Genomic DNA, 14261 nt, shown 5'->3' on the forward strand with positions numbered 1-14261 from the left:
CACATCCTGACCTCATTCTCAAATTGCTCCATGTCATTGCTATGCAATGTATAGTTGTTCTTAGTCTTAAGGATCAGTTCAGCTAGTCCCAAAACAATTTCTTTTTTTTTTGTTTACTTTTGTAGGTGGAAAACATCCAGATTGGTTAAAATTTTCACAAAGGGATTGCCCTGACGAAAATGGGTATGAAAACAGTTATTTTTGTAGAGGAATATGCATGAAGAGAAGTAAAGATGCTTCTAGGTGAGCAAGAACAATTCCTGTCCTACAATGGCGAAGTCCTTGTATTCCAGCTGTCAAAGCCAAACCACATGGAGGGACCAGCTGATAACACAGCTAATTTGTGTGTCAGAAGAATGGTGTTCAACAGAGACACTAAGCTGTTTGTTCAGAAGTCCTCTGGAGCGTTCAGCATGCGAGCCAGTCACTTGAAAACTGAAATGGTTTGTTGTGGCTGCACAACGGATTCCAGAACAGGGATTATTCTTCCCTGCGTTTTGCTGAAAAAGAAAAAATGGAACAATGTCAAGTACCTTTTATTGTTGCTTCATAGCTCAAATCAATTTGAGCAGTCCTTTCATTTTAAATTGGATTATGAGCTGAAGGAAGACATCAGGTTGTTTGCTGGCCCGTCAGTGCTGTGGAGACATGCCAACAAGCTGTTCTACATCTCTTCCAACACCAGCGTGGTTCAAAGTGCTCCTGTTCAGCTTTCTTCTGTTGTGTGGACAGGTGAAATTGCAGATGAAGGCACTGTTGTTTTAGGCATAAGAACTGCTTGCCTGCCAGAGAGTGAAGATGCAGATAAGTTTTCTCTTTCAGACAGAGCCACCTGGGGTACTGAGTTCTTTGGATACACAATTGAAACACAAAAAGTGCTCCCTGGCACGTGCTTCATGCCCAATGCTTACAGCAGAGTGGTATCTTCTGTCTACGTCTGCAAGAATGAGAGACTGAAAAAACAGCTTCAAATATCACTTGTTGCCATAACACGAAAGAACCAAATTATTTGGTTCCAAAATGGTCTCCCCAAAGGTGTTTGTGAGCTTCCTTATGAGAAACCATGTTCAGTAAAAACAGCTCTAACCAGTGGCAATGATTTGCTGTTTATTGTGTCTTTTGCTTCTGAAAATAGCTGTGTGGTACAGAGGAGAGACAGCTTACAGGTACTGGTGGCTTTCAACAGCTCCATTTTGATGCTCTCTGTTTTGTATATACTGTTCTATCAGAAGTTTCTGCAATTGCAAAATTGGATGTTTAAGTTCTTTAGATTTCTTGTTCATCCTGTGTAAAGTATGAGATTGTTTCACTTTTGTTACTTGCTTATATATCTGAAAATGAAGCTGAGATTGCAATAACACATTTATGAATCTGAGCCAAAGCTTCTGTTGCTAGTTGAGAAGTAGTGTGAGAACTTTTAAGACAGTTATGAGTGTGCCTATATAATTTCCATTAGAGTGAAAATAAACTACTATCAGTGCAAAGTATAATCTACTCAATGGAACATAAAAGCCTTTTGAGTCCCACTCAAGCAAGAAAAAGTATTGTTTCATGAAGATGACAAGCAGAGGCCTCACTCTTGTTTCCTGAAGTTAGGAGAGACAAAGTTAATGGCTAGGGTTTTGTAATAGTCTGACAAGAAGACTTACATAACTCAGGAAATGAAAATTTGTCCTGTTTAGTTGTCAACATTATTGTACAAATTTGTCTTTACCTTTCAAACCTATTTAAGTGTGTAACGATACAAAGATATTTCTCAATGTCAAAGGTATAATGACTTTAGCTGATCTGCAAGTATTACTGGTTCCCAGTAAGTGTTACACCATTCAGCTATGTAGCTGTTTAAGTAAACTGAATATTGTCATCTTTTCTGCAACCTGTATTCTGGAAAGGGATTTTGAAAGAGAAATGGCTAATTTTTCCCAGAGTTACAGTGGCTATGATGGTGTAAAAGAGCTTGAAACTTCTTAAAATTACTGTACTCCACACACCTGAATAGGCTGCCTCTTTATAAAAAGTAAGCTTCACCAGAACGAGATCTCAAATTTATTTATGGAAATAAATGTATTTTAAAACTTCTTTCACTGTAGGTGGCTTCTAAATGGCAAAAAGTGAAGTCTGTTCTGGTGGATGATTTTATTGGCTCTGGATGTGAACAACTGTTACTGCTTTTTAAGGATGACTCCAATACAGACGTGTTAAGTACATTCAAAATTACAGATCTTGGAGGGGTCAACTATACAGTAAGTTGAGTTTGCCTTTTCTCAGCTCCTCAGTGTGTGCTCACGAAAGTAAGAAAACCACAACAAATCATGAAGTCTTGGTGCAAAGTGAAATTGGCTGTGTGCTGTGAATGCCTGGAAGTTTGAATGCAATATTCCCTGCTGAAATCATAAGTTATCTGAAGAGATTATTCGACTACCTTGATGGTATCAACATTCTTTTGGGAAATTAGTGCAGTCGAAAATGCTTCACATATGTAACAGTTTTGCTACAGTGCTTACCTTTTGGCTAAGGACTCTTAATTAAGGCCATAGTGCTTGTTAATTATCTTCTCATAATTGGGTCTTGCTTTCAGAAGATAAGATTTTTTTTTTAAAAGGCATATGGTGTTTCTGCTGGTTTTCTGTATTTTCCCCCCGATTTTTGTAATGCTGTGTAATACCCTGTACCTTACTTCCAGCTTTTTAATTCATTCAGGCTTTTTTTGGTTTTGTTTTTTTTTCTTTCAGAGTGGTATTAATTATAAGCATGATGTTCCTGCTGCAGAAGGATTGCAAGAGAATGGTTTGCTTACTGTCAAAGCTTTGGAAAAAAGATTACAGGTTTGTACTCCACAGTTCTGCCTCCATATTTTCTACAATTTACTGTTCTGTATCACTGCATTACTTAAAGGGTGAGGTTAATGATACTGGTTTTGTTGGAGAAGGGGTTCAGGGGAAAAAGACAACATTTTTAAGCATCTGTTCTTGAGTCAAGGGCAGTGTGTGTTGTCTGTTCTCAGAGTTATTACAAATGCATTTGGGTGATTGTAAGAGTCTAATTTAGTTTTAATTAAGAGCTTGAGGTAACACTGAAGCTGTCTTATCAAAGCTTGTAAACAGTCATTTTGATCATAGGTGTTCAAACACCAGTTTAATAAAATTAGAACATTTCCTTCTTTTGCTCCACATTGCATAACTTTCAGATAGTGCAGTGCCAGGTTCCCAGTGAGCTGCTCTTGCACAAATTGGTGACTGTGGTTATTTCACCACCTGCTGATGTTTCTCCTGCTGTTACTAGTGGTTTTATAAACATAAATTTGCTAAGAGTAGAGAAGGGTAAAATGTATCCTTCTTTTAATTAGAGTCATTTCTAAAACAAGCTGGAGGAAACTTGCTAGAGTCCAAGTAATCAATGGGAATATATCCTTGCCTTTCTTTAGGCTTAAATTTCTACCTGCCTTTAATCCTGTTAGTAAACACCTAGCACTCACCAAGATATTCCTTTGCAGTGTGTGTATTGGTCTGTCACAAATGGGTAATAATTGACAAAATAGGAAGATTATTTAAAAAAAAACTTTAGGAGATTGCATAAATCTCAGATTGAGTAAATGATGTGAGGCTATTGTTAGTTTGCTAAGAGTGCTGTAAGGACAAGATAGGAGGTAATTACTCACACCATTTGAGAATTAGTGAGAACTTGAGTAGGGTATTGTGGCAGTTTTATTTCCAGCCTTTAAAAATGCAGAAAATTAGCTAGCAATAGTTTGCCAGTTAATAAATAAATAAAAGGAGAACTTACTAGGAAAAGACTGAAAAAGGAAAGACTTTTCTAGTTCTAATAACAAACAAGATGTCTAAAGACATACTGTATATCTTCCAAAAGATAGAAGTTTTTTTGAGAACAGTGGGCAAAGCATTTTTTCCTTCCTGGAAGGCACAAGAAAGTAGAACTGGATTCATTTTGAGGATCTCTTGAGGTACCTTCCAACCCTGCATTTCTACAGTTCTTCAGTTTGCACCTTAGAGGCCTCTTGGCTTTAATATGCACTAGTGCAGCTTCCTTCCAAATGCATGTTTTGCTGTTTGTGGATTTATTTATTTTTCGGCAGTCATCTATTTTAAAACTGATTTCTTTGCTGCTGCATTCTTCTCCTACTCATTACATTACTTTCTTCTTCTACAAAACAGAAATTAGTTTCAGTCTCTCATTTGTTGCTCCTTCCACAGTTGTCCACCTGCTGTAGACAGCTGTATGTTCTATGTAACTATGTCCCATAGCTTTATTCTTTTAATACACCAACTGGCTTCCAGCTGTACAGCTCTGTGAATCTGTTAGGATCAAATGAATAGTCTGGATTGCACATTTTACTGCTTCTGCTGGAAATAAACCACTGGCTGGAGATTTCATGTATCATGTGCTGATGGATTTCTGCTTACAGACACAGAATCCTTCATAAGGCCTAATTTATTTCTTTCTTTTTAGATCTTTTTAATCTCTGGTTTTCAAGGCCACATGTTAGCACAAGTGTTGTAAGCACGATGGAAATCTTCCTCAATTTTAATGCTGTAATTCTTTGAAATTGCTAAACTGATGAATTTGGGTGTAGGTGCAGATATTTCTTTTTAACCTTGCTGTTGCTTCCATTGTTTTATATGGGATTTACTGAACAGTGAAGTGCTTTTGCTGGTTTTTATAATCTAACGTTTAATTGAATTTCAAGGATGATTGTTTTGAAGCAATAGTGCATGGGTTCTGCTTAGCTTGGGAATTTCCAAAGGTTATTTAGTCTTGGAGTGCTGCCTCTTGGTATTTATCATCAAAATTCAGGTATTCTAGAAATTTGCAATCAAATCATGTTTTTGCAGTCTCTGTGGAATCTTGTATTTTAGAGCAAAATGAAATGGCAGATGCAGCCCTTTTTCATCCTCTGTTGCTTAACCCTTACTTCACATCTGCATCACTGTGAGAACCTTGGCAGGACTGAATTATGGTCCACATATAAGTAGGTTGTATTTAAGTTGTACACAGTAATAAATTTAAGTTGCATTTTTCAGGTAGTGAAATTTAAAGATCTGTCACTGTGCATTTTTAAACTGTTCTGTGTCTATCTTGTATACATTGTTTTGGGCCTGAATCCAGCATTTTCTCCTCTGAAGACTTTTTTCTTCTTTTACACATGGTTTAGTGTCTTCTGAAGGACATTTCTTGGCAGAATACTGCAGTTACATTATGACAGCTGAGGTTACAAGATTTCTCGTGGTTTTAGTTGCTTGTTTTGGCAGAAAAACCACAAGTCAGAATTGTCTTTATGCCCATTGGTCTGTTCTCCCCTGCAAGTACTTAACTGTTTTGCAAGGATTATAATGCTGGATTTACTCACAGCTCTACTGTGTTTGTCTCTGGACTGCCTTTTTTTTATGTTAATGTTTCTTTTATGTTCTAAGGTGATCTGGTTTTATTAGTTTCACAGTGAAAAGCTTGGAACTTTTGCTGATTTTTGTTGTGCAGTACAACTTGGCATAGAGCAGAAAGGTGTGCCTGTCACTTGTGCCAGAGGGAGTTGGTGGGGGGCACTGCTCAGTCTTGGGTTTGCCATGTGGTAACTTTCAGGTCTCTTTCTTGTGTTGCTTTATGAGGGGAAAGAGCTTGCAAAAGTCAGATTGGTCAGCAAGTGAATTTTTAGCCATTTTGACTACTATCAATGAAAAGGTGAAGCAGGAATCATAATGAAAGAGTTGTATATCTATATAATTTGATAAAGTCTACCTTAATGTTTATCTCTATATTTAATATTGAGAGACCAAAATTCCTAGATTTGTATTTTGGCAGCCTGATGTGAATATAGAAACATTACTTGAGGAACACCAGGATCTTGAGCTATGAACCTTGCACAAAAATAGAAGGCTGAAAAGATACTTTGGTAGCTTCAATATCAGATCTTATTTGCAGTAGACCTAAGCATAAATCTGATGATCATTTTTATCTTTTACAGGCAGGTCACACCTCTGTTCGAGAGCTGCTCCAGCATTTAAGACTCAAAAAGAAGGTTATTCTTGAATCTTGCAGAGCATTAATAGATCTTGTTGAAGAAAGAACCCATATTCTACCAAATGCAAGACAGGTAAAATGCAGAAGATGGTACAGATCACTACTGAATTCTGCTGAGCTCTTTGTAGAGGCTGCTTCTCTCAGCCACCTGTTACTGTCACCAGTAGGGATTGCCACTATCAAAAGTCATTAATCTACTTTTTAAGTCTCTGGTTCTTAACTTGCCAAAGTATGAAGTTAAGAGTAAATTTAGTTGTCTTTACTTGAAATTGATTTGCACAATATCTCCTGGTAACTGAGTTGTGTGGAAGCGTTAGGGACAAACAGTAGGGGAGTGTACAGTAAGTGGCACAGCTGTCTAGGTATTGAATATCTGTCTGCATTCTAACATGATACAAAATGTGAACTGCCATAGGTCTGTGTGAGCACAATTGATTTTATAATGGGGCAGAGTGAACTGTGGGCTAAGTTGGTGGAGTTTGAGAAAATGTTATCTTAATATGTTGCTCAAAAGAAGCCTCCTAATTGAACTGAAATGGAGTTGATCTCCCTTTCAGCTAGTGTTGTGGTCCCTTCCAAGTTAATCAAATTTGGACAACAAAATGTCAAGCAATTAAATACAGTAATATAAAATAAATTCTAGTACCTTAATCTTCTTAAATCTTCTTTGGACAGTTAATGGTATGACAAGTCAAGATTTAGACATTTGATGCTTACAAGGAGAGAATGAATTGTACTTTTCATGATATTCTGTGTTTTAAGAAAATGCAATTCTATCTTTTAAATCTATTATAGAGAATAAACTAGTTTTTATATATTTCATTGTATGTATCTAAAATGCCCTTCCAGCATTCATTTCTGGTAAAGCATGAAGTAATGCAGTATAAAAAGAACCAATATCTCTACTGACTTCTACCTAAAAAAAAATTGTTTTTCTGTAAGGAAGGTCTTGTCTCTCTCTGGGATGATGTAGAGAATCCTCCACCTTCTCTTAGTAAAGAGACATCATTGGCATCTAATGTCCCTGAGCACTTCACAGAGAAATTGTGGCATCGAGTTGTGGGTGACAGCTTGGTAGTTGGAATAAAACTAACTGAATCATCTTACTTGTAAGTATCTAAATTTATCTAATAGTTTCTTTGGTAGCTTTATAGCAAATGAATATGCAGCTTAAGCTCTGCAGGAGTAAGAGTGGATTTTTAAGCTTTGAACTTTTGCATTTTGAACAACTGTATGTAAAGTGTTTCAAGTGTGTGTCTGTGTCAGTATTGTTGCTGCTGCTTGTCTCTCTCCAGCACTGTGCAAAAAACCATGTTGTATAGCCAGAAATCAGTTGTGTGAGTATAATCACATCATTACTGGAGACCTGTTATGAAAGAGTTTTCTTTGACAAAAATTATGGTACTTTATATGTTGACATAGCTATGCTGATATCAGTATGTGTTGTATATAAAACTCTGTCTTAGCTGTACAGTTCCTGATGCTTTACTGCTAACAACTTGCCATTCCTAAAGAGTGATCTGCTTGAAGAAGCACAAAAGAAAACATATTAAATTCTGTTATCAACTTAATAAATAATTAGCTTTAGAATTGAACTATGCTAGTCAGGTATCCAGTTTAAATACGTGCAAAGGTTACATATTGTGTAAATTATATAGAATGATCAGCCATGCAATACTTAAACTTCTAAATAATTTGTTTATTCATACCATGTTTAAAATTATTTATTCTATTTATTTTAATTACTCCATTCACATTGTAAATAGTATTTATGTCATTTCCCCTTTAGAGAGAGGGAACTAATTTGGAACACAGCTTGAAAAAACAGGATTACAGGGAACATAAATTGACGATGTGCATTGTGCAATCTAAACTTTAGTGGAGTCAGAACTTACCTTTTGACCTGTGTTCCCACAAGCAGTGTAGCTGAGACTGTGTTAGGGTAAGCTCAAAGGCTACTGATGCCACTGAAAATCATTCAAGTGGTTGTGAGGGAGCTGACCTGTTAGGCCCTTTGGCCATTCTGCTGGAGCTGTGGGTATATGCTTTCTCAACTGCCAGATTGCTGTAACTTTACAAGAAAGTTGACCTCATCCTCCTGACAGCCTCTGTTAAGAGCCACTGAGGCAAGAGATTGTTTTTGCCTTTCCAGTGTTTGTTCTTTCAGCTTTGATGATGATGACTCTTGTTTTTGAAAATGAAATACTTCATTCCTGCATAGCTTCAGAGATCCGCAGAAGTTTTAAAAAAACAGCACCAATATAGCCCTATTCCACCATTTTTACAGTTGAGAAAACATCTGTGGAGACGAAGTCATTTGTCAAAGGTTCCCTGTCAAGCTGGCAGCAGAACCTAGGTCTGCTGGGCTCCAGTTCAGGACTGTATACAGTAGCCTGTGTTTTGGGGGAGCAGGATTTGCTTTCTCTCTACCCCCAACACTGTAATTCATTACTGATTACTTTGTGCTTCCTACTAAGGCAAGGTTACAGTAATAGCTTAGATTGCACAGTGAGGTGTGATACTTCTCCAGAAAGAAAATTAGACATTCTTAAGGCTTTCAGATGTCAGTGACATCTTGAGGTTAAATTGATTGACAGAATAAAATACTCATTGAGAGGACTTGAAACAGTAATATTAGTATTTCATTGAAAGAGCCTTGTGTTGAATAAATACTTCATGCATTTCAGGAAATTCCTGCATGTTTAAGGTAATGGTATTTTTAAACCTTTTATTTTAATTTGCATTCAATTTGGTTTGAGTATCTATAAAAATATAGATGCTTTCTGTATTTTTTTATTAAAAAGAAAGTGAAATCTTTAAGAATAATTTATAAATGTCATAGAGTATCTGCATAGGTTATGTAGAATTTTAAACTTTTTTTTCTGGGTGACTTAAACACCCAAATTCTTTCAGTTGAAATGAGGTATCTAACTCCTAGAAACTCTTCAAAAATTCAGTCCACATTTTGGAAGTCTTTATACCCAGCTTACATGAAAAGGTCATGTGAAGGACTTAAACTCTTGGCACAGTCTGTGACTTCATCTGGAATGGTATTGCAATTTGTGGTAGTCTTGAATGTCTGTATATACCTGCAGAGTTGTGGTAATTTGTCATATTATATGGATTTTCACAGGTCACTGAGTGATGTCAGTTTATCTTTAGTGAGGGATCAAGACTTGTCTTCGATTTCTCCAATTATCAAGTGTCAAAACAAAATCATTAAGCTGAACAAAGCTTTCTCAGCATTGACTGTCTCCTCGTGTCAAATTGAGCCTCCTCCAAAAAAGTTGAAATTGGACTTACACAGCAAGGGAGATCTGAAAAAAGAGTTTCCTAAGGGATCTTCAAGGGTCCAGCAGAACAGAGCAAAGACAGTCATTGCTGTTACCAGCCTTTCACCCTTACTGGCATTCCATCATGTGTGCTGCATGGTTGTCCTACATGCAAGGAAGGAAAAGCATCAGAATGATTGTTTGCAGGAGAGCAAAAAGATTACTCTACTCTGTGGGAAAATTTTATTAAGTCTGGAAGATATTTCAAATGGAAAATATTCAGTAAAGATGCTAAGGGATAATAGTTTCTGTACAGGTAAATGGATTTATATACTTTGGATCCATAAATATATAAATTTGATTCTTCTTTTTTAGATGATGCCAGACTAAGTTTTCAAAGTGTAATGACGTCTGTCTCTTTGGACACAAACTGCATAGACCTCTTGGGAACTGAAAGCTAGGTGAAATACAAGATGGAACATTTTTCAGAATGGCAAAGTGTTAAGCAAGTTGCTGTAAGGTTTTCTGCTAGCATTGGTGCTGAAGGGTATCTGGAAAGGATAATTTTGAAGATAAGTCTGAGTACTGAATACTGAAGCCTATGTTTTTTCCATAAATAAAATAACGTAATCAGATACATAGGGTTTTTTTCTGATATAATATTACCACTTAAATAATATGAAAGCAATTGAAGCTTTTCCTCATCTACATGTCTATTGAGGTCATTCGATTTTTTTTCTTTTAATATTCCTGATGGAATTGATTTTGAACTGGGCTTTTGCTCATGTAGTGAAATATCCTTTTGATTGTTTGCAATGAATTTAAATTTTTCTTCCTTTAATGCTGTGTGACTGGCTAAAGCCAACAGGTCATCTTACTGTCACAGGAGGCTATTAATAGTCTTCTTTTGGCAAGGTGATGTTTATCTTAAGAGCTTTTGTTATATTGGTAGTGCTCCATTCATCAACTGCTTTGCTTGACAGAAGAAGATATAAGAGATACAAGATACCCAAAGAATGGCTGAATGTGGGTTGAAATGCTTCACAAAAACTTCAGAGTGTGAGCCAAATATCTAAGCACATTGAATGGATGCAGCATGATGAAAATATTTAAGTCAAATATCTTACTGTCTTTTCTTGCAGGTTCCATGGAAGATATACTTGCTGTCCTTGCAGTATCTGTGAAATTCTCCTTTCAGATTGTGTCTTCTGACTGCACATTGACTCCATTAAACTCCTGGTTGCTAGGAGCAATGGAGTGCACACCATTCAAGGAATGCCATGACCATGTGTTCTGTCATAAAGCAGGAAATGTGTATGGTACAATTTTTAACTGGACCCTGAAAAGTCCATTTGAAGGAGTTCTAATAATATATTGCAGGTAAAATTGCTCAAAAAGTAGAGTGTATTAATCTTTCACAGATGTTTTTATCTTTACACTGTTTCTTCCTGGTACCATAAACAGCAGCCAAAATCATAACCAATAGGTTTCCAATATGATAATATAACAATCAGCAATAACAGAACTATTTTCAGATCAGAACTAGGGCAGAACCTGAACTGTATTCAATTTTGTCTAGGCTAGAACATTGAATTACAAATAAGTTTAGTCTCCATTAATATCTGCATGGTACTATTTCTTCATTTCGCTGCATCATAATTTTAGATTCTTTTTCTTTCCTATGTCATTCTTAGTATAATATGTAATATTTTATTCACCATGTGTTGATTTTAAAAAAATCCTTAAATCAAAAAGTCAACCAAACCACAGACCACATGTTATACTAAATTTAAATTTATTGCTAGGTCATTTTTTAGTTTAGTACTGCAACATAAATTTAGTCTCATTTTGGACATGTTTCTGCTCTATTTATTTCCTATCTCCAATGGTTATGAAAAGGAAATAATCTGAAGAGTCTCAATGATTTTCCTTTTTTATGTGGATTCTTAGACAAATGTTTTTAAAGTTTCCTAAACCAGGCTGAGCAAGTTAATACTGCTGATGTGATTTATGATTTAGCTGGCTAAGGCTTTTAACATAAAAAGTACTTCTTGAATATTGGTAAGTGTTGCTGTCCTCAGGCATTCAAACTAAAAAATAAAATAAAGGTATATCTCTTAAGAGTCTCTGTCTTATAGTGAGGTTCAGTCTTTTACTCAAATTGGAGCTGATTTCCTTTATATAAGAGGAAAAGGCTGACTTTAAGAAATCAATCAGTAAAATTGTCTCAGTACTTTTGGTTCCTTTTGAAAGTTAGTGTACTTGATACTATTTGCTTTTTATCCCATTTTGCATTAATAGTGAGCTGCATGTTTGTGATGTAACTATGATTGCTGTGTCTTTTTTTTTTCCTGTCTTTGGATTGATCTTTCGTCCAGCTAGGATATTTCTGTGATAGGTGGGAGCTACAGACTTCTTTTTTACAGCCTTTCAGAACCAAAATAAACTGTATCTGTTATAAGTTATGGAATGTTAAGGCAACTAAATTTAAATAGAATTAGTTTAAGGAAAAATGCCTTTACGGCCTGTGTGAGAAAACTAGCTACTAAAGGATTCTTTTGGGGATTTTTGTGTGGAGGTTTTATTTGTTTGATTATCAGGACAAACACTGGAAATAAGACTTTGACAAACTCTGCCCTCCTCTTAGAACAAGGAATATGTCACTGTGCTATATATGCTACACTGCTGTCCAGGAGAGTAGCTTTCCTAATGATTACCAGCACTATTTTATCTTGGTTTCTTAATAACTTTGAATGTCTGGTTTTAAGTGCAGCTTTCCCCCTCCAGTGACCATTTAAAAAAGACAAGCTGTAGGCCACCTAATATGCATATACATACCTACTGATAGTGATGACCTGTGAATATCTGTGAGGTTTTTTTCTGCCTCTAAATGTAGACCTGACAGCAAACACATTTCCTTTGTGCTATTATATGTGGCCTTCACATGTAATGCATTGCTGCTTAAAGAAACAAGTGATGCACATGTAATCCTACTAATGGGCATACATTGTAGCGTAAAATTATGTTGCAGAAGTTTGCTTAGTGCCCATTCTGTTGGCACACAGTGTCTGGTGTGCATGCCATTAGTAAGCCCTTGCTCACTCTTGTGTGTGCAGTGCACATAATACTTAAAACCATAATCAGCAAAAGTTTTATTTCAAGTACCTCTGTTTTATTTTCCATCTTAAAGATATAAGGTAGCAATAATAATAATGATTGCAATAATCTTGTTTTACAGGAATCTGACTGTCTTGTTCCAGTGCCTTCACAGTCTTACTAGAATTCTCCCACCAGGCTGTGGTATAAAATTCCTGAGATCTGCAAGCAAAGCTGCACTTACTGAACAGTTAGCACTGGCTCTGGAAAAAGAGATGCTCATCTCGAAGAGTTCTTTTTTCTCAAAACAAACTAAAGCTGAAAACAGTTTGACATGGGGGAATAAGCCTGACAAGAAAATCAATGATGCTGCTGTGGCTTCTTTACTGGACACTGAGGAAGGAGTTCAGCAATTCAGAAAGAAGCTTCAGAAGGAGCGAGAAGAGAGTGTGCTGAGTATGAATCAAACAATGAATGGTGCCCAGTACCAGAAAATTGCTTTGAAGATAGCAGAAGCTCAGCTCAGTTCAGATATGACTGTGTGGAGACTGAGCAAGTCCTAGGAACTGTTCACTAAATTTATTTTGAAAAGTGTTTAATTACAATTGTATTATTAAATAGTATTTATATATTCATGGGTACTTATATTGCTTTGTATTCTATAGCTCAGTTATTTCTGCAGATAAATACTGGTATTTTGGTTGATGACTTGTAACTGGTTTGACAAGAATTTAATATTAAAGATAACAGTCATTATTTTGTTAACAGATTTTGAAAAGAGATTTTTAAGGTATTTTCTAATGAGCCCTATTCCAAAATCATAATTCTTGAGCTATAAATAAACTATTAAAAATTAGCAAGCATCTACTCTTTAAAATAGTTCTATTAAACTTGAAAGATGACTGTTTACACAGGTAAAATGTAAGGTTTTTCTAGAAATATTAAGACAGGTATAGAAAGAATCTAAGTTCTGCAATCTATTTTAATTCCTAATTTGAGTATGGAGTTTGGCAAACTCAAAGAAGAAACAGTTTATCTTCATGATATAGCAAACTTTAAGTAATGTCTAGTGGATAGCACTTGAGGAAGAAAATTCTGATTGTACCTTTCAGGCCTGTCTTCTAGAGTCCACCCTCAGATGTGAGAGATTTTGGAGTACTTATTGGAGCTGGAGAACCAGAATAGGCCTCTTAACCAAATTTCAAAAACTCATGAAGATTCAATAAAACTGCTTCAGGTTTGAGAGGTCCCTTCCCACACAGAGTTTAGTTGTTGGGCTAATCTCCTTGGTAAATCCTGGAGGAAACTGTCCTTCCTTGGATGTTAACCTAGCTTCAATGTCAGAAGATTAGTTTGCTCAATCCCAGAGTCAAACAACTGTCTGCTGATACTGCCTGCTCAGTGGGTTTGGCCTGTCTCAAGTGCTTCAACTCTTTGCTCATTATTCCTCCCTTCTCTGGTCTGAACAAGATACTGCCTATCCATCAGTATGAGAACTGCCTGTACTACTTGCTGAGGTAGTAACATTTTAATCCATTTTTTTACACCACTTTTCAGCTTCATGAGGGGCAGAAAGGTTAGAAAATCCCAAATCACACAATTTGCTTCCTTTTACCTCTGCTTTATGGAGGTAAAACATTCCTCATGTTTGTCAACGTTTTTCTGAAGTTGTCAAAATTTTGCTTTTCGTTTTCCCTGTGAACTGTTCAGGCAATAGTAAAAGCTCAAGAGCTCATTGTCAAGGCTTGGCAGTCACTTGTCACTGGAATTTCCAGAAGAAAGTTCCTGATATTAAATACTTAAATGAAGCAAAAAAGCTCAAAGTACAATCCTGTGGCTTGCAGCTAAGGGCAAGACCTT

General features: G+C 36.2%; 1 protein-coding gene across 1 annotated transcript; it reads left to right on the forward strand.

The window, feature by feature from the left end:
• Positions 1-233: 233 nt before the first annotated feature.
• On the forward strand, positions 234-12964 carry FANCB (Fanconi anemia, complementation group B). Its single transcript, XM_009080659.1, has 8 exons — positions 234-1166; positions 2091-2243; positions 2733-2825; positions 5978-6106; positions 6976-7142; positions 9167-9621; positions 10448-10685; positions 12544-12964. Exons 1-8 carry the CDS (start codon positions 234-236, stop codon positions 12962-12964), a joined length of 2589 nt encoding a protein of 862 aa, XP_009078907.1.
• Positions 12965-14261: the final 1297 nt, after the last annotated feature.

Source organism: Acanthisitta chloris, unplaced genomic scaffold (assembly GCF_000695815.1).
Source record: "Acanthisitta chloris isolate BGI_N310 unplaced genomic scaffold, ASM69581v1 scaffold9778, whole genome shotgun sequence".
NCBI lineage: Eukaryota > Metazoa > Chordata > Aves > Passeriformes > Acanthisittidae > Acanthisitta > Acanthisitta chloris.

Coding starts and splice junctions, on each gene's coding strand:
- FANCB (XM_009080659.1), top strand. CDS start 234: ATGCTTCTAGGTGAGCAAGAACAATTCCTGTCCTACAATGGCGAAGTC. Junction 9,622..10,447: donor GGATAATAGTTTCTGTACAG/GTAAATGGATTT, acceptor CTTTTCTTGCAG/GTTCCATGGAAGATATACTT. Junction 10,686..12,543: donor GTTCTAATAATATATTGCAG/GTAAAATTGCTC, acceptor CTTGTTTTACAG/GAATCTGACTGTCTTGTTCC.